Source organism: Phalacrocorax carbo, chromosome 4 (genome assembly GCF_963921805.1).
Source record: "Phalacrocorax carbo chromosome 4, bPhaCar2.1, whole genome shotgun sequence".
Taxonomy (NCBI): domain Eukaryota; kingdom Metazoa; phylum Chordata; class Aves; order Suliformes; family Phalacrocoracidae; genus Phalacrocorax; species Phalacrocorax carbo.
This window is the reverse complement of record NC_087516.1, coordinates 49,207,151-49,228,394: the sequence shown is the minus strand read 5'-3', so window position 1 is coordinate 49,228,394 and position 21,244 is coordinate 49,207,151. Positions and strand designations below refer to the sequence as shown.

Here is a 21,244-nt window from a genome sequence, read left to right as displayed (position 1 = left end):
CCCACCCCTCCCACCCCACCCCCCGGCTCCGGCGGCGCGGCCGCGGCGCGATGGGAGGAGGCGGCGGGAGCGGGCCCGGCTGCGCGCGGCGGCGCGTGCTCCCGCGGGCGCGGAGGTGAGCGGTGGCGGCGGCGGGAGGGGGCTCCGGGAGGGGGGGGGGGGTGGTCGCGGCCGCCCAGAGACGGCGGAGGGGAGATCGCTGCCAGGAAAGGGGAACGGCCCCGCGCCCTTCCCTTCACCTCTCTGGCCGCTCCCTGTCAAGGGGCGGGAGCCGGCACGCCGGGCGGAGCGGGGGCTGCCGCCGAGACCCCCGTCTCTCTCCGCCGGGGCCGCTGGAACAAGTGCCGACAATCCCCCACCCCCCCCAACCTTGGAAGGGAGGGGGTCGGGCAGGTCCCGCGGCGGGCGGGGCCGGGCCGCTGGGGCGGGGTGCCCGGGGTCCGGCGGGAGGCTGAGGTGAGCGGGTCGCGGTCGGCATCACCCCCCCGCAGCGCCCTCGGCGCTCCCCCGTGGCTCTGCGGCCTCTGTGGAAGGGAGCCGCGACGTGGGGGGCTCCCCTCGGGCGGTCCCGGCGGCGGGCCGGTCGGCTCGCCCGCCCGCCTTCCCTCCGCGCCCCGGCCGAGCGCCCGCTCCGGGCGGAAGGTCAGACGGTAAGGCGGGGGGGGGGGGGGGGGGGGGGCTGTTCCTCTGGCGTCCCCGGCCCCGTGGCGGGGGGAGCGCGGCCGGCTGGGAGCCCGCAGCGAAATGATCGCTGGGACGGAGCCCCCCGCCCCCCCTTCGCCCGCCTGGGCTGTGGGGCGAAGCGGCGTGGGGTTGCCGTCGCAGCCCGGCTGGCCGGGAGGCCGTGCCTGTGAGGGGTTAGGGTGGGCGCTGGTTCGGCGCTCAGCCGCTGCGGTAACGCGAGCCGCGCCTTCCCTGTAACCCACGCGTGTCGGCAAGAGCGGCGGCGGGCGAGGTGAGGCGGCCTTCGCCGTTTCGTTATCCGCAGTCAGCCGCTGCGCGCTCCCTTTGCCTTTCGGTATAGCTGTTGTTGAGAGCCAGACATCCAAATACTGCGGCTGGGCTTCGGTGCAAAATCGGTGTTGTTCTCATGAGAATGTGGAGGACGCCTGACATAGCGACGTGGGCAGCGGAGAACTGAAGGCGTGAGTTCAAGGGAGTAGTATCTTGCAGTATGCGTTATAAGATGCCCTTCAGCACGTCGTGCGTTTCACCTGTTAACTTGTGCACGCAAATATAACGTATGTCCATCTGGGTGGCAACTGCCTTTTTTGCAAGAAACAAATTACTTTAGAGCGTTTGTCGTCTTACCCGGGGAGAAGGTTGTCCCCACCCTCTAACTTTGAAATACATTTCCAAGTTAGATTAGGTTGGCTGAAACAATGAATGGGACAAAGAAATGAAATCTTTCTTTTATGCCAAATATGGGCACAATTAAAATGTGCGGTAAGGACGTTACTTGAGAGCTTTTGCACTTCTTAGGCTGTTTTGGATAACAAACGTGCAATAATTAAGCATAATTGAGACATCTTAAATGTTTGTCCCTTTCTTTTTCTTCTCTCTAATCCTTTGAAATGCGCAGAGAGGCTTCTGAGGAGTTAAAATTTTGCCTGGGCTTTATTACGCCTCCCAGTCCTGTCGTGTCTCAGTAATCTGTAGTTCACACTCAGAAGGGGTGCGTTGTTCCCCACCTCCTCTCGCTGTACTTCCTGCTTGGAGGCACCTGCTGATACCAACACGCGGCCCGGAGCCTGTCCCGGCTGCCAGCTTCTCTCCTGTCCCACCCACGGTAATGGCGGGGGCGCTGGGAACATCTTCGAGCCGCTCCTCTGAGAGGCAGCAGGAGAAGGGAATCTTGAGCAGTCTTCTGGTAGCTGGTAACTTGAGACCACCGAACCTCTTACAAGCAGGTGACCTCTGTCACCTGCATCGTGCTTATCTGTCAGAAGACAAAGCTGAATGCCAGCCTTTATGCTGTGCCTTTCCTTTCATGCCTTCCTTCCAAATGCTGATTCTTCCCCTTTCCTGGTTCTGGGTGACTGTTACCTCATCTAAAGCAGTACAGGGCTCATTGGCTTGAAAACAGTTGTTCCTGTCCTGTCTATCTATCCTTACATCTAGGTTGGGATGTTTTCTTCCCCTTGCGTTCTCCATTCTTTTCACTAGGAGCGTCCCTTGTCTAACTCAGAAGCGCTCAGGTCTGAGATCAGTCATTTTCCACTCCTGTGTGTTAGCTGGGACTCGGATGATTCATCGCCTACAACTTTGTTTCGTTAGGATTTCATCCCATTTTTTCTTAAAGCATCTAGCTTCATTGGAAGTTTCAAAATGAGGTTCTTGCATGTTACCCAGGGGCATGGTCGGTCTGTCTGTCTCTCTTTCTCCCCCAACCCCTCCCCCAAATCTGTGGGAACCCAAGTTAGAAAAATAACAACTGTTGAATACTGCTTTGTGATGCTGGAAGACTAGCTAATATGTTTTTCATTTTTAAATAAGTGGCAGGGAGGAGAAGACTTTTTCCTAGTTGAGTATTTCTTTAAATTAATGCAACACTTAATTGCCTTGAGTGGTTAATCTCTTTCCACCACCTTGCACCTGCTTTTTTTATGCCTCTCTGCTTCTATGATCATGAACTTGGGAGGAGAGGCATGAACATACAGAGCTCTGTAATAGCAACTGGGTATTAATGCTGATTCAAATTTGAAACCCTCTATCCTGATCTACTTTGTAACTCTTCCTCTTTTTACCCTCCTATTAAAATATTCTCCTATCATTCCTATGACTTAAACCTCATACAGATTTTTATATATGTTTTGTATTCTTGCGAATACCTTGATAACGTAAGGTATAAGGTTAGCAAATCTGGAGCAGGGAAGAGGAGTTTGTTGCTACCTGTGCAACCTTTTGAGAAGAAAAGGCACAGTGGATCAGTTTGGGTTGGTTTCCATTGACTTCAGTGAAGCTGTGAGTGGCTGAGTCCTCACAACAAAGAGAGAATTTGCCCTAAGGCTTGTTTCTGTGACTTGGGTCTGTTTGTTCGCGTACACTCTAATGATGAATTTCTGGCAAAAATAGCGAAGATTTTTCATCGCTATTATACAATGTCAGATTGATCTGGGTTGCTATTAGCTCTATGTGAGCCCTGCTGAAGAGGCATACGACTACATCAGTGCCAAATTTCTGTTTGATATTGTTCTTGTGCCAGTGCATTACTTCAGCATTTTCTCTTGAGCTTTTCTGCGACTGATTTTTTTGCTTAAGGGCTGTCTGTCTTCTATTTGAGCTTGCGTTGTGTGGTATCTTTCACTTTTTTTGTAAATTCCCGATTTTTTCTTTGCAGATAACTTAGAAATTTCCAGCGGATTCTTCATTGGTCTATATTTGAAACACCTGAATTTGTGTTTTTCTGAGGCTTATGAAGTAAATCTGCTTTAATAGATTTGCCTTGTCAAAATCATGCTTTTTATGGAAGTCACACTCTTACTTGAAAGTTTACTGTCAATAACAGCATCTTCATTTAGTAGGTGAATGTGTAAGAAAAATTGCTAAAAAATATTGTTTCCTGTTAAGTTGCTTCATGAGGTAATCTAGATGTAAAAGTTTTCCTAAATATTTAAATCTTTGCATATATACAGTGCTTAGGATGTGTAGGTTACTCTTTCTATCAGCTCCTCTGTCCTTTCTTTCTCTCTCTGCTTATTGAACTGGCTATGTTAGCCTATATACTGAACTAAATTATAAGGGGCAACTTAAATCAAACCGTGGTCTTTCTCCTCTGAGTGCATTTTGGGAGGCAGCGTAACCAGACAGGTAACGGTGAAATGCAAATACTCTAAGTTTATGCTCAGTGAACATAAAGAGTGTAGGGACCGCACGCTGTTTTTTCCTTATTAACAATTGTGTGAAAAATACAAAGACAAAAAAACAGTACATTAGGCTAGATTGTTTAATCATAGACATATTGTTCAATATTTTAACGCAGCTTGGATTTGAGCCGTGAATTAAAAGTATTCAAACAGGGTCTGTTTGATCCAGTTAATCCAGCGCCATAGTTAGTATTTATATTTTCTGTGTGTAATCACCTTTTTTTAAAAAAAAATCTAAAATTAGGAGTGGAATAATACTTGTTTTAATAATTTAACATGTTCTCTTACAAAATTGCGCTGAACTGGGATTAGTAGGTGTGTTCGGTGTCGACTGTGGGTGATTTAAGAGGTATTCTTATTTTTATATATGTTCTTGAAATCTAGGTACCCAAAGCTATTTGAAATCTTGGTGTGGATAAATTTGTATAAAATTGCCCTGGGAAAGACTGTTGATCCACTAGATTTCCTTTCTGGGTCAAAAACTCAGTAGCTGTTATACCTTTAATTTTAGCGTCTTTTCAGTGCGAGGGACAACATCCAGTCTCTCTGATCTGAGTCTCCCTATTGTCCTTTGTTGTAGGTTGCGAAGATGGTACAGTCCCCTCTTGTGTTGCTGCTGCTGGCAGACTAGAGTTTGAGAGAGCGTGATATCAGTTGCTGCTGCACTCGCTATTCAATGTTTCAAACCGATCCAAGGAAGTAACACTCTCCTTTTTGGAGAGGCCATAAAATGCATGTTATGAATTGTCTCTCCTTGGTCAACGATAAAGAAAATGGGGCTATTCCAGTTGCAACGGGATTAATGAACGAGGATACGACAACAGCATCTCAACTTTCTCAGCCTGCAGCACCGCCGCCCCCTCCGCCATGTCCCCTGACAGGGGCACCCCCAGCCCCTCCGCTCCCCCCAGGGGTCCCGCCCCCACCGCCACCCCCTCCTCCGCTGCCTGGGCCAAGCGTAGCTCTGCCGCCGCAGCTGGTAAATGGACATGACGGCCACGGCAAAAAAAAACGAATGCGGAGCTTTTTCTGGAAAACTATCCCCGAGGAACAAGTCCGCGGTAAAAACAATATCTGGACGATTGCTGCAAGGCCGCAGTATCAGATCGATACAAAGACAATCGAGGAACTTTTTGGGCAGCAGGAAGAAACCAAGCCCCAGGACTCCCGAAGTCGATCTTTGAAATCTTCATTTAAAGAGACTAAAGAGGAGGTAAGAATTGAAGTAAAACCTCTCTTTCACATAATGCTGTAGGAATTGCTGTGAATTCTGACCCGCCTTTGTCTCCTCCTCTGCTGTGTTCGTCCTTGCGGCAAATTTGTCTCGATTTGAAGGAAGGGAATGACGGGGAGGATAAACTCTCAGCGGTACGCATTTGTTTTTCAAAGAGCTAATGGCTTATTATTTTAAGTTGGTAAGTGCTGTGATTCGATGACCCGTTAAAATAAATATAAATAAGTGGAGGGAGCTGAAGGCATCTGTATTTACGCATGTTGGATAGCCCTTGAGTTTTCAGCGTGGAACGTAGGTGTATTGTAACTTTTCTCTTCAGCTCTTCCACAACGTCTGTTGCGCAAACAAAATGTTCTACGTGCGAACACCCACCAGGCGGGAGGGAAGAGGATCCTATTGCAAGGGTTAATGCCGTATGTACCCTTGATGTCCTAGGGACATCAGGAAGGGAAGTGCCAGTATGACAGTGAGGAAATAAAACACAATGTAGCGGTTAAGGGAATTTGTTATTTAATTGAGATAATTTTAAAGTGTCAACTTTCATAAACGTTGGTTTCCTGCTAATGAAAACTTTATTTCATCTACCCTACTTTTTTCTGGAGACTAAAATAACCTTCCAAGAAGGTCTGAAGGTTGTTACTGACTTCTGTTCTGGTGGCGAGCAGGTATATACTTTCAGGTTCAAACACTCTCCGGTGAGCTGATAAGTAGCTTTTCTAGTTCTTAAATCCTGATTTATAGACAGCCTCCTAGTGAAGCTTGAATTGAATTGTCTCAAGTGATCTTTCTGTGAAGTAACTGGAGGGCTGAAATGCAGTTTTAGTCACTGCCGCGTGTCTACATACCTGCTAGCTTGTAAACAAAATGCAGAGGACACCGGGTTAAGAGATGTAACAATGTGTCAGTTTTTAGTGAGAAAACAGGGACTTGTCCTTGACGGTATCTTGCAGGATTCAGGAGATGCCAAAATAAGATCAGCAGGGACAAGGTGAGAAACCAACGTACTGAGGGGTGTGCATGCTGTACATAGACTAAAATGAGGGGTTTAAAACAGGCGGGTATATTGCTGAATCTGAAACCCTGACATGGGGAAGAAGTAGTCGGGGCCATTCTCAGAGGTAGTCATTAACCTCTGCGCTGTTTTCAGGGTATGTTCATCTTCGCATCAGGGTTGCAGTGACTGGACTTCCTGTGCTGCATACAGATGTACACACCCTCCCGTGTGCGTCCTTAGAAGCTCCCCCTTTCAGGACTGCCATGTAGTGAAGCTCTAGTTACAGTAAAAATGATTATAAGTTTCATAAACTGAATGTGGCTCCTGGTGTACAGTAGCCGGGACAGAGAAAACCCCAGAGTGCTCCAGACATCACACGTTTTCATGTACAGCTTGAAATTCAGGGCATCCTGGGGAGGTTAAGAGCAGTGTTAGAGGTTAAAATTGCAGGCCTGCAAAACAAGGGTTTCTCCAAGATACAGTGCCTTGGAAACGAAAACCTGCCTTGCTGTAAGTTAATGTTTTTGCGCGTCTCTCTGGAGCTGCTACAGCGGTCCAGTGCTTCTCTACTGCTTGATGCCTTTCCACCCTGGTTCAGGGCTCCCACGGTGCCTTTGCACATGGCAGGCAGTGAGGCAACAGGACTTGCCTCTGAGTTATGCTACTTAAGTGGCAAAACATTCAACTCCGTTGCTAAGCTTTGTCAAGCATACCGCAGCAGTGTGTCAGTGATGAGCAATTCCTTGTGTGTTAATGGACTTTGCAGTACTAGCTGCTTAGCAAGGAGGGAAGGAGATAATCCTGAAGAGCTATGCGTTATTGGAAGTGCGGAAGCACAGAAACGCAACAGCTCACGTGCTTGACGTTACTCCAGGCATCATTTAGCAAGAGTTTGGAGGCAGGAGGCACAAGCAATGTCTGCGATTTCCGTCATCGGTGCCGTCAGCTGCTGCTCACTCACTTTAATGTATGATGGTTATCCTCCGTTCACTGTCGTAAAACCTACAGAGGTTGAAAGGTGTTGGGGGCAGGCTGAGGTACGCAGCGTCCGTGTGACCTTGTGGAGAGCACATTAGTGTGGGGCTGTGGAAGCTGTAGTTCTGTTCTGGCTGAGTACCTGGCCCGGCAGGGGAAGGTGGACAAGGCGTTTTTTCTTTCAGTGCCTCTATTCCTTTTGTGTAAAATACAGTTGAGTTTAGAAAGTGCTTTATGGTCTAGTAGTGAAAAATGTTGCTTGCATTTTAAGTAGTGGCATTAGCCTAGCTGGCGTAGTATGTCAACAACAAATTTTCAAGATAATTTCAAGAGCATAAATTCAAGTATCGCTTAGATCCAAATCTGAAAAAAACAGCACGTGTCCAAAGTGCCATACAAAAGTGCATGGCTGGAGAGCCTGCTCTTTTGGCTCAGTGGGGTTCCTGTTGGTGCAGTGGCATAGCTTAAGGGGAGGTGGTGATGAGTGACTTCAGCCAGTGTTGAGGGCACTCCCCAGAGACTGTGGTGGAGGTAGGGGCTTCGTACCTTCTCCAGAGATTGATGTTGGTTATGAAATCATGAGCAGTTGTGGAAAAAACACTCTCTTCTTGTAGAAGCTTACAATACTGCATGTCCTTTTAATTCCTTGCTCACCAGTAATTTATACAGGGAATTTAGATGTCTGGCTTGGGTTATTGAATCCCAATTCTGGAGACTTAGCACTAAACATCATCATTATAACAGAAGTCCCTTTTGAGATTTAAGTCAAGCTCCTGCAGCAAATGCTTTCCTTTTTGTAAACAATCCCTCACCAAACCCTTGGGAGATTAATTAACATGTTTCCTTGACTAAAGGCTTAATTTGCCCTATGGTTTCATGTAATTTGAAAAATAGGGGGTGTAGGGTTAAGTTTACACACCAATTTACTTTCCCCATCTCTTAGTGGTGTCACAGTATGGCACAACATACGTGCACCAAGGCTATAGCTAGCCTGGCAGCAGAGTGGGCAGAACAGCTTGTTGCCAGCCAAGGGAGCTGGTCTTGCTTCCTCCTTCGAACTGTTCCTCTGCTCCTGTCTGTCACCTCCCCCCATCTGTGCGCTGGCTCAGGCAGACATTGGACCCTCTGTAAACAGGTTTAAGTAAGTAGCTCAGCAGAGTGCTGTCGGGGTTTTTTGTTTGTTTTCTCCTGGAGTAGTTTCCTGCTATTTTGGTAAGTTTTGATGGCTTGTGAAAGGGTGTAGTGAATTCCAGAGCCTGTGCGAGGGGCTAGTGAGAGGAGGAGAGAGAAGGAAGGTGGAAGGGGTGAACAGGACATCTCCCCTCTTCTAGCCGTGCCCTCTCTCTTTTCCCTGTGCTGGGTCTGATGCTCACTCCACCTTCTTGAGAGCTGATTCAACCTGTTAATCCAGCAGAGGACTAGTACAGCAAAAAAACAATGAGATGAGTACCAGTGCCTGCCTAAGGGTAAGAGCAGGCTAGGACCATGACACGGGAAGATGGCATGGAGCGGGACAGCCCTCTAGTAAGCTGCTAGGTTGACTCTGCCGCACTGTGGAAGTGCATCTTTCCCCAACCACTCCAGGCAGTGCGTGTGGCTTGGAGAATACAAGCCAAAATATTAAACTCAACAGTGATGGTTAGTGCGTTGTAAAGTGAAGTGGAAGCTGAAGTAGGAAGTTGTTTATATCCTTCCTAACCTCTAGCGCTGAGCCTGTGCCACTAGGCTGTGCCACACTTGCTGTAATCTGTCAACTGTATCCTACCATGTGAAACCCCATTGTTCTTATCCAAAGAATACATGTAATATTTTGCTTTCACTAATCTGTCATGAATCCACTTTGTCATGTTCCTGTTCCTCATTGACAACCTCATGGCAAGAAAATCCTATTGCATTTCTGTAGTCACTACAAAGTCAGTATTGACGTGGGGCTTTTTGTGTCTCCCGGAACACTCCTCTGAATCTTTCATGTTGATTGCAAATTTGTGTCAGATTTCAGGAGCCGATTTCTTCTTACCATCATCACAACTCCACCATGGTCCTCAAGCTAATTTTCCCCTTCCCTTAATACATCTAAATCAGTGAATATTTCAATGGTGGATTAACATTTGTCACAATGATGCTGTTATTACCCGACATGATCTGTGCCTGCTGCAGAGTTCAGAAATACACTTGAGTTGAATACTATGGTGATGAGAAGCACAACATAAGTGAATCAGCTGTCCTTGCTTGGAAGATTGCACTGTTTATGAAGGAAAGGTGGCAAGTGCGTGAGGCATTGACGCTTGGATGGGCTGGCAAGGTGCAGGTGTTGAGATGGTGCAAAGTATTTGAGAGAACTATAGCATTTCCAGAGAAGGATAAACAAAAATGTAATAGTTTTTGTGGCAGGAGAGTTGAGGAAGATGAGAATGGAGAAAGCTCTATGGAATTTATCTAAAGTAAATCATAAGAAACCATATGAGAGTGTTCCTTAGAATAGAGAATTCCAATGAGACTAGGAAAGTGTTCTCAATTCTTAATTACAGGCCCGTGTAACTTTTTGAGTCAAGAAGTCCAAGGGTGGCCCGTGGCCAGCATTTCAAAATCTCTTTAGGTAGCGAACAGGGATTTGGAACATTCTGTGCTGGCACCTGAGCTGAAGGTGCATGTGAATAGAAGATAGGAGCAGACTGAGCAGAATTTATAAAAAGCTTGGGTAACGTTTAAAGGGTAAAAAGCAACAGCTTGGGAGGAAGTCATATGCAGAGAGCTTTTTCTGCAAGGACAAAATCGGATGAAAGCTTGATGGGGAAGAAGAGTAGACATTACGAATAGATGTTAACGCCAAGATTATGCATCTGATACGCAACTGAATGTGAGATGGAAGATACCATATTTGTGTGCAAGGAGTAGGAACTTGTATTTATGGAGTACCTGCCAGGTTCCCCTTTTCTCCTCTTCCTGCTACCATCTGGAAACTCCTTGAAGGTAGTTAAGTAGTGACAGCTTTTTCAAACACTTGATAATCTTGAAGTGGACACCAAGCAAAGAGTCACCAAAAACTAAGCCGTATGTTTTGATTGTGTGCTTGAACACGAAATAATAGAAAAAATAGAGTACAGTTGTACACAGAGCAAGAGGTGTGTATAAGAGCCTTGCTATGACATTTTTATGTTGTGCTGATAAGGCAAATACAGCTGTATCTCTTGCCATCTGTGGTTTTTCTTCAAGGGAAGATGTTAAAAAAAAATTCTCTAGTTTTGTCTGAGGTTGTGCTGTAAATCTGAGTTGTGCCATGGAAACCAAAGGTTCACCTAGCTGATGGCGAGTCTTATTGTAACAGTTACTGACTGTGGCTGAAAATAATATGTACAGAAGGTTAACTGTGAATATACTTTAGAAAACCTCAACAAGCCAAAAGCCAAATAATGATGGCAAAGCTTATAGGCTTAAACTAGTACAGAGAGATGGGAGAATTAGGAGTGACCAGAGCAATTGGAGACTGGAGCTGCAGTTTGAGAGGTCAGTGAGAGGTCCCTGCAGTAAAGCATTTGTAAAAGATTAGATACTGCAGGGGGAGAGATAGTTGAACCTGTCCTATGTTAAGGGGCTTTCCCTTAATGATCTGTTGGGGGCCTCTAAACTCCTAAGATAACAGGAGAATAAACTACAATCTGTCCTCTTATCTTTGCATATGCTAAAACTGAAGGGCTTCAGGCTAGCAATCGTCTAATTAAAACTAATACACTGACATTTCCGGTGTTTTCTAGTCTTTGCTGGTTTTGGAAGAGAGAAAATTCCCACATTTTAGAAAACTTTGAAATTTGATTCACTCTTCAGCAGATGAGGAGGCTGTCTCCTGGGTGTATGTTGAAGACAGCACATTAATCATACCTATATTTTCACTGGCACCAGCTGACAGTAGGCTAATTCAATTTTGCGGCGATGCCGATATTGCATTTATGTGTTTTCTAATTTGTGTGCTGTCACAGAGTTCAAGACACCTTTCCAGTTGTCAAAACCTCAAACATCGTATGAGTCCAACAGCAGTCAAACATCTGTGTGTACTGAGTTGTTTTATGGTAGCAGTCAGGTGGCACTGTTAACATGAAACAATTCTCTTGTCCTTGTAAATTTCATTACTTTTTTAGCTGTTATCACCAAAACAACTGTGGTAAAATTTTAACCTTAAGGACATGAGTCGCTAAAACAGGGCAAACATCTCAGGTTTGAACTTGTGTGCTGTTATAGGAGGTAAAACTGGCATAAAAAGAATTAATACTTTTATTTAAATTTTTTAAAAAAATGAATTAGGGGGAAAAAGTGGTTTGTTTGTGGTTTTTTTTCTTTGCTTAATCTCCAGAATTGTACACGTAGGACAATACAGCAAATTAACTTTAAAATATAAAGCAGGGGAAGACTATTTTTTTATTATGGGTTTCTGTTTGCTTCTAGATAAAGCAAACAGGTTTGAGCATTATCTGTCTCAGGTTTTGGTTCAACATTGACTTACCTATCTTTCTGTGGATCAGTGTGGCTGTTCATTTGCATCAATGAAATCCGTAGTGCACACTGACCTCTGCTTAGAAAGCCCATCCTCATATTTGTTACAAAACTTCTGAAATACATGGGGTTTGAAGTTCACTAACCCTGGGGCCTTTGAAAGCAATACAACATATTTCTTGATAAGCAACATTTTGTGTTATGAAATAAGCAAGAAGAATGTCTTTACTGTGTAATGAAATAGACTATCTTGATTCCTTCCTTCTATAAATGTTGCTATGGTTTTTTTGCTTCACTTGGAAAAAGGTGTTGTGGGTGTGCTGTGTATTTCCTTGGTAAAAGCTAGTTCTATAATATATGATCTTTGTTGATAAGAAGTGACTCTGTGTATTCATTTGGCTTGTGATTTGGTGGCGATTGCAAAAAATTATCTGTAGCAAGTTAAGAAATGATATCTATTTTATATGATATTTTCTTAGGTATGGGTAGATTAATATCTCTTGCTTTCTCAGGTTTCCATTTTGGATGCGAAAAGGAGTATGAACATCGGGATATTTCTCAAACAATTCAAAAAGTAAGATTTGATTTTTTTCATGCAGCTTCTGCAAGCTATAGATGCGTGAAATTCTTTGTAGTTCTCATCGAATGTGCTGTATATCGTGCTCTGTTCCTTGTGGAGTTTACAGTTCTCTACAGGTTTGTCTTAAGTAACTACATTTTGTGATTTGTTTTCTAATATGTTCAGTTTTGAGTGCCATTATGACTTAGCACCAAACATTTAGAGTTTGCTACTGTTGACCAGTTGAAGTGACTTTTCAGATATGGTTAAGGGAAGCCCTTATATCTCATGTAATACTGCACGAGAGTGGCTTTTTGCTGGCTTCCTTTCTTTATAAAGAATTAGTAGAAAGGGGTGAGGTGAGGAATTTTGGTTTTTTAAGAGCAAGCTGTTTCAGTGCTGTCTTTGTTCGCTAATAATGTTGCCCTTCAGTAAAGGCATTACTGGAAAGTGGTGTTAGAACGATGCTGCTGCGGACACTGCTACATAACCTCATTGTAATTCTTTTGAGTATCCCAGCATGGCTTTTTCAATTTGTTTAACTATTCACCCTGCAAATGTTAGAAATGTGTATGCTCAATTGTTTTTTCAAGGTCGGCTGAATCCATCATTGAAGATATTTATCATGGAAGAAGTGAGCCCTATGGTTCTGAACTGCTGCGTGAATTTCTTAAATTATTACCAGAAGCAGAGGAGGTAAATAATGGTTTTACATGGAGCTTTCTTTTTTTTTAAGAGTTCTAATGCCTGGGATTCCAACCTGAAGGTCTGTAAAAGAGGAATCCCGAAGCCTTCCTGAGGCCAGGGGATAGGAAGCGACTGAGTGCAAAGGTTAAATCTTCATTTGACATGTGGTTGAGGTTGCACTGTAGTCATTCCTTTCACATAAGTAATTTCACCTACTTTTGAGGTATTTCTTAATGAAAGTAGTGATAAGGTATTTTTGTTCCTCTCATGTCCCTTATGATGTCTATTTTGTCTCATAAACATTTTAGCAAGACCTGGAACCCTCCTGTGTGCAGATAACTCTGCTCTGGGGGGGGGGGGGGGGTGTCAGAAAACTCAGAATCAAAGTCTGTCATAATGCAAACAAATTAAGTTTCACGTCTTTAGCACCTGCCTCATGCTTTCCCATTGCAGTGCCTGTGAGATGAATATCGGTAGCTCTGTGCTACTGTCTCTTCTCCCTTCTGGTTTGCTGCCTGCTTGGGCAGGATCTGGGCTTTGCCTGCTCCTGGGCCCAGGTCACTGGGTTCCAACAGGGCAGAAAGGCTGCTTTGCTGTGCAGCACCCACAGAATTTGCTAACATGGCTTAGTGCTCCCAGGGAGACACGTTAGAAGGCACAGAATTAGCAGCAGCACCTTCTGCAATGTCCCCATGCTCACCATATGACCAATATGCAAGTGCTGCTGTCTCACTTTCTAGTCCCAACCTTCAAGTCCATTCACATGATTAAAGAGGTTGAAGCTTCATCGACTGACCTGGAAGCCCTGCTTAATGATGCACACTTCCTTCTCTGCTCATGTATTTGCACTGACCCCTTCTTATGTACTTGAGAGAAATGTATACCACAAACTTGACAAAATTACCATTAGAATTGCTTGAGTGCTTCACATCAAAGTGATGGCTGAAACCTGGGAAGTTGCTAGTTAACGTCCGCATAGGGATCAACCTCAACTCACATGCTTTACCACTTCAAGGTCGTACTGCCAAAGCACTCTGTTCAGCAGCAAATCTCAGACCCAGTCAACAGCAAAACCCTAATACATAAAATACATAACCCTAAATTGGGCTGCTTTTGCAAGGAATCTTGTAAAAACTATGTTATATATTTGATTATTGTATTTTTTTAGAGTTGGGGGATATCAACAAGTTGAAATGTAATTGATCTGACAAAAAAAGGCAACACTAGTTCTGGGAGCTCAAAACTATTCCCCCTTCCTTCTTTGTTTGAATTTCAGTACGTATTCCTGTATTTAAACATAATTTATCTCCTTCCTTTGAAAGAGTCAGAGAACAGTGAAGTACTAACTTAAAAGAAAGTGGCTCCTAGTTAACTTTGTGTTTATTCAGCAAATTAGATTGAAAGAAAGGTACTTTTTCTTCTTTTCCTCTTTCTGGCTTGGATCTTCGTTGTTGTTACAAGTAGAAAATCTTTCAAATAGCATACTCCGATGTGATATAAATGTTGTAATTCATCTAGAATTGTAAATTAAGTTGTTGAATTTTATCAGAATTTTGTCTGCAAACCTCAGTTAGATGCTTTAGATATCCAGAAGGTGCTGCTAAGGGTGAAAAGATGTATTTCTTTCCTAGCAGATGATTTGACAGCAGGCCTGCCTCTCAAGATAGTGGGGCCAGAGCACTTAAGTGCTTTTAAGGAGGCACTTGAGAAATTAGTAGAAGAGATTTTATGGTGCAGAGGAGTATTAGAAATTAAGGGGCATTAGATGTTGGAATTGTTGCTCTTCCCAGCAGAAGGCTGGAAAGAGGCTTGTTCCCGGCGTGCAGGTATTTGTATGTATTTAATTAGTTCCATGCTTCAGTGATCTCATTGCTCACCTTCAGGAAAAGGAAAGACCCCCTTTCCCTTTGTTATTCTCACCCCAATTGTTTAACTTCTTGGGAGTTTTCCCTGTGAGAGCTGGGGGGGTGGGAGTGGGAATGTGGGACAGGGAGAAGATCCTGAGTGTGAGGGACTGAGGCTGTTGCTCATATGGAAAAATGTTTCAGTGCCTTCATTTCCTCATGCTTCAAGTGTTCAAAGAATCTCTGGGTCCAATAACTTGTTTACTACTGTGGCTCCTAAAATTTTAGTCTAGTCGGTTAAAAATTTCATTCTGTTTAGGAGCTTCAGAGCTTTAGTTGTTCATCTTTCTCAACATTTTTTTTTCCCTAAATGTATGTTCATTGTTCTTCTTGTATGTCCCTTTCTTTTTTGTTAGTTTATTATCTGCCTCCTAGTCGGAATACCTGTCTCCTGGAATAGTGATTGACCATTTATTTTCTAAGGGGAAAGCATCAGAACTGTACGGTCCCTCTGCACATATAAATAATCCCGAATCACTAGAGATATCAGATGAAGTGGTGGTGTTTGTTCTGTTGTTCCCTATTCTGTTTAATAGTCCCTAATTTCTTTTTTATCTGGTTGTCATATCGCATGAGACAGCTTTGGCAAGGTGTCATCACATTGGCCTGTCACATTTCCCACCAGCACAGTTGTACTTGGCTCTCAATCCAACTTCCAAGACCCCCTGCCAGGCATGTGCTCCACCCCAATAACTGTGTTTGGAGATGTTTTCTACTTTTTCTTTTATACGGTACATAAATCCTAGTTTGTAAGAGTGAAAGGAGGGAGAGAAGAACACGTTCCTGGTCACAGCTGTAGAAAGGGCAACTCTGGACTGCCACGTTTCTTCTTTTTTACGAACAACCTTTACAGTTTATCTAGTGTGCATAAACACTGGCTTTATACTCCAATCTTATCTTATCTAGAAGTGCTGTGATATATAGTCACATTACCTGAATGTTCCCCTGGTCACCAGTTTGACGTATGTGACATACTTTATATCATTTCAGTCCGTATTATCTCAGGCACCTGATGGACGTTCCAGGTCTTTGAGACGGAACAGCTTTTTGACAATGGAGACTAAGTACTCGCGCTGACAAATACATCTAACGTCTGTTGTCTTTACAATACTGCAAAAAGAATAATTCTAATGTGGCAGCTCTATTTACATGCAGAAATAGGTGTCACTACTATTAATTTTCTAGCTGCTTTCTATGAAAAATCCCAACAGCTATGAAAGCTGTTGGGATTTTTGTACATAAATGGCAAATACTGGCTCTTTGGATGTTTTTGTCAAACTGAATGAGACCATTATTGAAATATTGGCGCTGCTGTGAAGTCTTTTGTCAAACTGAAAACGTTTGGGTATTTTCAAATGTTTAATTTGAAAAACTTGACAAGTTCTTGAGGCTGGTAAACCTGGAGCTTGCTGCAAGGTTCCACTCAGTGTTTTGTTCAGGGCTGTGGGTGTGGCACCAGCCTAGCCATCATACAGTCGTTTAAAAAAAAAAAAAAGACCAAAAAAAGGTGTAAAAAATCTCAATACATTAACAAGTAAGATAAGCTCACTGGTTTTGTGTAAGCCTTGTTAGAAATCTTGCTATTTGTACCTTACTGCGGTTAGCAGTTTTGAAAGAGGAAGAAATGCCTATTTGGAATCTGCTTCATCCCTTTTGCAGCTCATGTTTTTTTCCAGGGAGCCTTTGTCGTGACTGAAGCAATGATCTTCTCTGCTATATCACTTCTAAAAAGATTCCTAGCTGTTTTTTAGCAATCTTCTGTTAAAATGGCTGACAGCTGTCATTTACTGGCATCCTGACTAAAGCAGGGGAGAAGCTTTTAGCTGCTTTTATGTGCATATTGTTGCACTCCTCAGCAGGCCCAGACTGGTAAAAGTTGAGAGAGTCCAGTGCTTAATGAGCTAGAATAGCCAGAATTTGTACTTTAAATATATACAGAAGAGAGCATATCATACTACTAATCAGCTCACCCACACACATGCACGCCCAGGTTGTAATGTGGGGAATATTGACTTAGCTGATCAGATAGTGGGGAAATACTTAGTTACAAGCATATCTGAGGATGAGTGGTGTACCCATTTGTATGCTTCTTCAGAGATCCTGCGTAGGAGAGCAACATACCTGTCTTATACCATAAAGTAAAATCCAACCAGTTGTAAATAAGTGCTACCGGTAGCTCAAAAATGACTGAAAATTTGAGTGGCAGGAATGCAGTAGCTTTCCTGCCTGCGAGGAATGATGAGATACTTGCAATAGGTGTATCTAGTCCAATTGTTCACAAATCAAATCAAAGATCAGTCTTTCTTTGCTTCATAACTGTTTTTAAAATGAAGCAAATTACATATGTGAGAACTTTATGTATCTAGAATCTGATTTAGTGTGCATGGGCATGCATGGACATTGCTAATGCATGTTCCATATACAAATATAATGAAAAATTAAATTAGTAGCTTTGTGCCCAATTTGAGTAATACAGAACTGAGCATATGATGTAATTATGCTCTCTTGCATGTATATGTTTCACTGTCATATCCTGGTACGTGGCTGCTTACTGTTGTGGAAAAGATCTTTTTCTTTGTGCTTGCAGAGAGGAGGTCAAGGCCAGAACTGATGGAGTTATTCATTGTAACTTTAAAATAAGCCATATTTTTTTTTAGCTCTTTTGTGTTCTCAGACTAATTATAAACCTATCTACTATATCTGTTTGATTAATAGTGAACATTGTTGTCAATCCCCATAGTTTCTTTGCAGCTCCTGGCTGGATTTGGTATTTGAATTTGACCCCCACTTCTAGGAGCCATCAGAGAATCTCCGTTCTCATTGGGAAGACCAGGGCAACATGGCTGCAGAGGGGAAGAGGCCAATCCCACGGGTGTTAGAGTAGCATCCCTTGGGACGTGTAGGGGCAGCCATCCAAAATGTGTTTCAGTCATTTTTAGCTTCGGGGTTCAGAAGCTGTTCTTTTATATGTAGTGTTAATTGAGTCAAATAATTTTTTTTTTCTGCTTCATGGAGAGATAACTGGTCTTTTTCAATTACGAAATTTGTAATAAAGAGGGAAACACAGAATAAATTGCTGTCCTAACTACCTTAGCTATCCCCCAGACTATTTACTGGTTTTAGGCCAATTTAACAGAGGATTTAGTCTCCTGTGTCAAAAACCTAGACATGTATGGAGAACCAGGCTATGGTGTGCTGGATTCCAGGATGAAAAGGACCTTATAACTGCTTTGTGTTTGTTTTGTCTGTTTGTGGAATGGGTCACTATCTTCCACCTTGCTTGGGTTTTGGGCTTTTCAGGTGAGCTGCTTTGCTGCTTCTTATAAAGGTAGCTTTGGACATCTAAGGCAAAGACAGTGGGAGTTAAGATGCCTGATGTGGGCTGGAACAAGTGTAACCAGGCTGCCCAAAGCTTTTTGCATTGTGACATTCACACCCCATCCTACCCATCAGAAGGCAGCCTCGTTGATGTCTTCTGTTGTGCATGTGTAGGAAGGTTCCTTCGCTGGATGAATTCTAGGATTTAGTACTCCCCTGTACCGCTCCAGGCGTTTTTCCTAATATAACAGAGTAGAAGAAAGAGGTTTTCATCCAGTGTCTGTAAAATTAACATTCCACATAGATAACATTGATTGCTACTTGCTGTCAAAAGTATGTTTAAATATAGTACAGGTAGCATGAATAAGTTAATATTCCTGTGAGTGTCTCAGGATCTCTTGTTGTTCACTTTTTGTGTATTTAAATCTTAAAATTGCATCTTCTTATAATTGCCTGTTGTTCATAAGATCTTGATTTTAGTGATTTGAAGTGGGATTTTTGGTGGGCTGCTTTTCTTTTTTTCTCTCCTTCCCCTCACCCCAAATCTGAATGCCTGTATCCTTTTCAGGCAAATTTTGATATTTGCAGCATACTAAAATGAGGTTGGAGAATTTGCAATTTTTGTTGTTTAGGTTGCAGACCACTATTTTTTGGAAGCTAGGTTAAAGAACATAGCAAAGACTGACTGAGAGAGTAGATGTCTCCCGCTCCCCACTTTATGGTGTAGGAAAAAGTGTGTGTTTTGGTTTTGTTTCTTGCTCATTTAACACCTTAGAAATATCAGGAATGTAAAGTCTGGTCTTTCCTGTTTTTTGTTGGCAGACTTCTTGAATGACTCTGTAAATTAGGAGTTTTCTCAGGCCTCAAAAAATGGGTATGCTGTTTATCTTTAGAAGGAGCTTTGTCTGAGTGTCTTGAGTTAATGGGGGGGATGGGGAGGGCCACGGACACACGTGGCTGGGTGTTAGGAAATGGAGTTAGCCTAACAAAAATTGTTCTTTGCTCAGAGTGCTCTTTCTTGGTCATAAGTTTTTGCTGATTTTTTTTTTTTTTTAAATTTGGAAAGGAAGGTTTTTCTATTCAGGGTTTAATTTGTAACTTTTGTTTTCTCTTTCTTAATGTGCTGGCAACATTTCTGTTTTTTCATGATGTGGAAAAGAATGGGAATAAAACAGAACAAAGCTGTTAAAATAATCCTTTTCTTTTGATAGTCCAGAATTTATTTTAAATCCCTGATTTAGCGTAGTGTATGTTGTCTTCCACTACAAATCAGTTACTTTTTTACTGTGAAAGCTGAAAAATAATTTCAGTGATTAATTTGGAATCTGATGCTTTAAAAAACCTGTCATTATCTTGCGAAATCATGGCAACCTGGTAGCTGTTGATGCCCTGACATAGTGTGCCTCTCTCCAGGATAGCTTAATACGCTTTCTAAAACAGAAGACCATCTGTCTAAATGTGACTGTGAATGGGCTTTAAGTGTGATGTTGTAAAAAGGAAGGATGATGGGCTGGTGTGTAAATAAGTGGAAACAAACAACTGATACTGGGTGTTAACTTGTTGGTTGAATGAAGAAATACTGTAATTGAGAGTGTGCTCTGCTTTTGGACACAGTTGCTGTGTTGGAAGATGTGGAAGAAATTCCAGTTACACTTAAACATATGTGCATGTATTTTCCAATTCTTCTATGTAAACAAATAGTAAGTATGTGGGCAGATCAGTGGCTTCTAGATCATGCAAATTTATGGATTTTGGTGGAGCTGGGAAGGAAGACCAACAAAATTAATGCAGTGATATTTCCTCTGCAAGTAAATGGTATTCTCAAAGTACTGACAACAAATAACTTAAAATGCAATCTGGCATTTATCTTTAAAATTTTCGTATGAATGAAAAAAAACCAAGCAAACTCAAGAGCATGAAGTTTATCCCTTGAGAGAGTTTTAGAGGAAATGGTTGAAGCAAGTATCTGGAAAAACCCCGTAACTTTTAAACCTTAGCTAAATTGTCTCAAAGAGATCTAGGCAGCCCTGTGCTGGAAATGCTGAACACAGTTAACTTTAAGCTATGCCCAAGTGTATATCATAGTTGTTGAGGAGTCGAGGATCATTTTTCAGGTCATCACTTAAGCAGCTATTTCCTGGGTGAAGAGCTAGAGAACAGCAAATGGACCAGTCAGAAAGAAAAGAGCCAGTTCTCCTGGGGAAACTGGAAAATCAGTGTCCTAAACATGGAGATGAGAGCAGTCATTGATCAGAAATCAGAACGATGAATATGAAATCAGAAATCATTGATCACAAATGAGAATCACCAGTCAGAATGATGGCATTGTATTTTGTCTGCTGGACTGTATAGCTAGGGAGAAGAATAGTACTGATTTTATTTTTTTTGTGACTCGGGTGTGTGCAAATTACAAGCGCTTGGACAGTGAAGTCAGTGACTGAGTGGACACTCTAATGCCTCCTGTTAAATTTACTGCTTTTCAAGGTGTTTTCTTCCAAAGTCAAGTTAATCTTGATCTTTGATAGAAATCTTTGCTAGTGGTTTTTTTTTTTCTTTTCTAGGTAAAGAAATTAAAAGCCTTTGATGGAGATGTATCAAAACTGTCTCAAGCTGATTCCTTCATGTATTTACTAATCCAGGTGCCAAAGTAAGGAGATAGTAGATTTATTCTGTTCACGATAAATGTTCTCTTTTAGCTGTCAGTTCTAAACCTGTTTGTTTGTGTACTCCAGCTATGCTCTTAGGATTGAAGCCATGGTGTTAGAGAGGGAGTTCTCACCCTCCTGTGCTTCTCTACAGGATGACATGAAAATTATAAGACGGGCAACAAAAGGTAATTAAGCATGTTGGGACATGCATAATACTCTTGTTTTTGTTAGGATGTCAATTAGTCTGCATTATGAAGACCAGAGCTTGAATTTCAGGTACCTTAGCTATTAAAAGGAAGCTAACTCCCCTCTGACAAATGTCATCAGGGTGTGCCTGGGGAATCTTTGCTTGCAAAATTGAAAATCTGGAGACTTTAGGCACACTAGCAAAGGAGTTCATGACCAAAGCCTACAAGCAGTGTATCTGAAACTGACAGAAGCAAAGGCATCCATGGCCAAATTAGGATAAATCGTCTTTTGAGTACAGTTTGCTTATTCATGCATCACTCTCTCTGAATGCGGTTGTTGCACCTCTCTGCTCACTCTTTCAGAGATCCATAGAGAAAATCACTGT

The 21,244-nt window shown here is 42.8% G+C and overlaps 1 protein-coding gene across 1 annotated transcript in view; it reads left to right on the top strand.

Moving 5' to 3' along the window:
• FHDC1 (FH2 domain containing 1) overlaps nucleotides 1–21,244 on the top strand; it is a 36,410-nt gene continuing 15,166 nt past the window's right edge. The window contains exons 1-6 of the mRNA XM_064449865.1: nucleotides 1–115; nucleotides 4,447–5,079; nucleotides 12,067–12,128; nucleotides 12,707–12,809; nucleotides 20,584–20,669; nucleotides 20,755–20,855. Coding sequence (XP_064305935.1) covers nucleotides 4,597–5,079; nucleotides 12,067–12,128; nucleotides 12,707–12,809; nucleotides 20,584–20,669; nucleotides 20,755–20,855 — 835 coding nt within the window. The 5' untranslated portion in view covers nucleotides 1–115; nucleotides 4,447–4,596. The remainder of the gene's footprint in view (nucleotides 116–4,446; nucleotides 5,080–12,066; nucleotides 12,129–12,706; nucleotides 12,810–20,583; nucleotides 20,670–20,754; nucleotides 20,856–21,244) is intronic.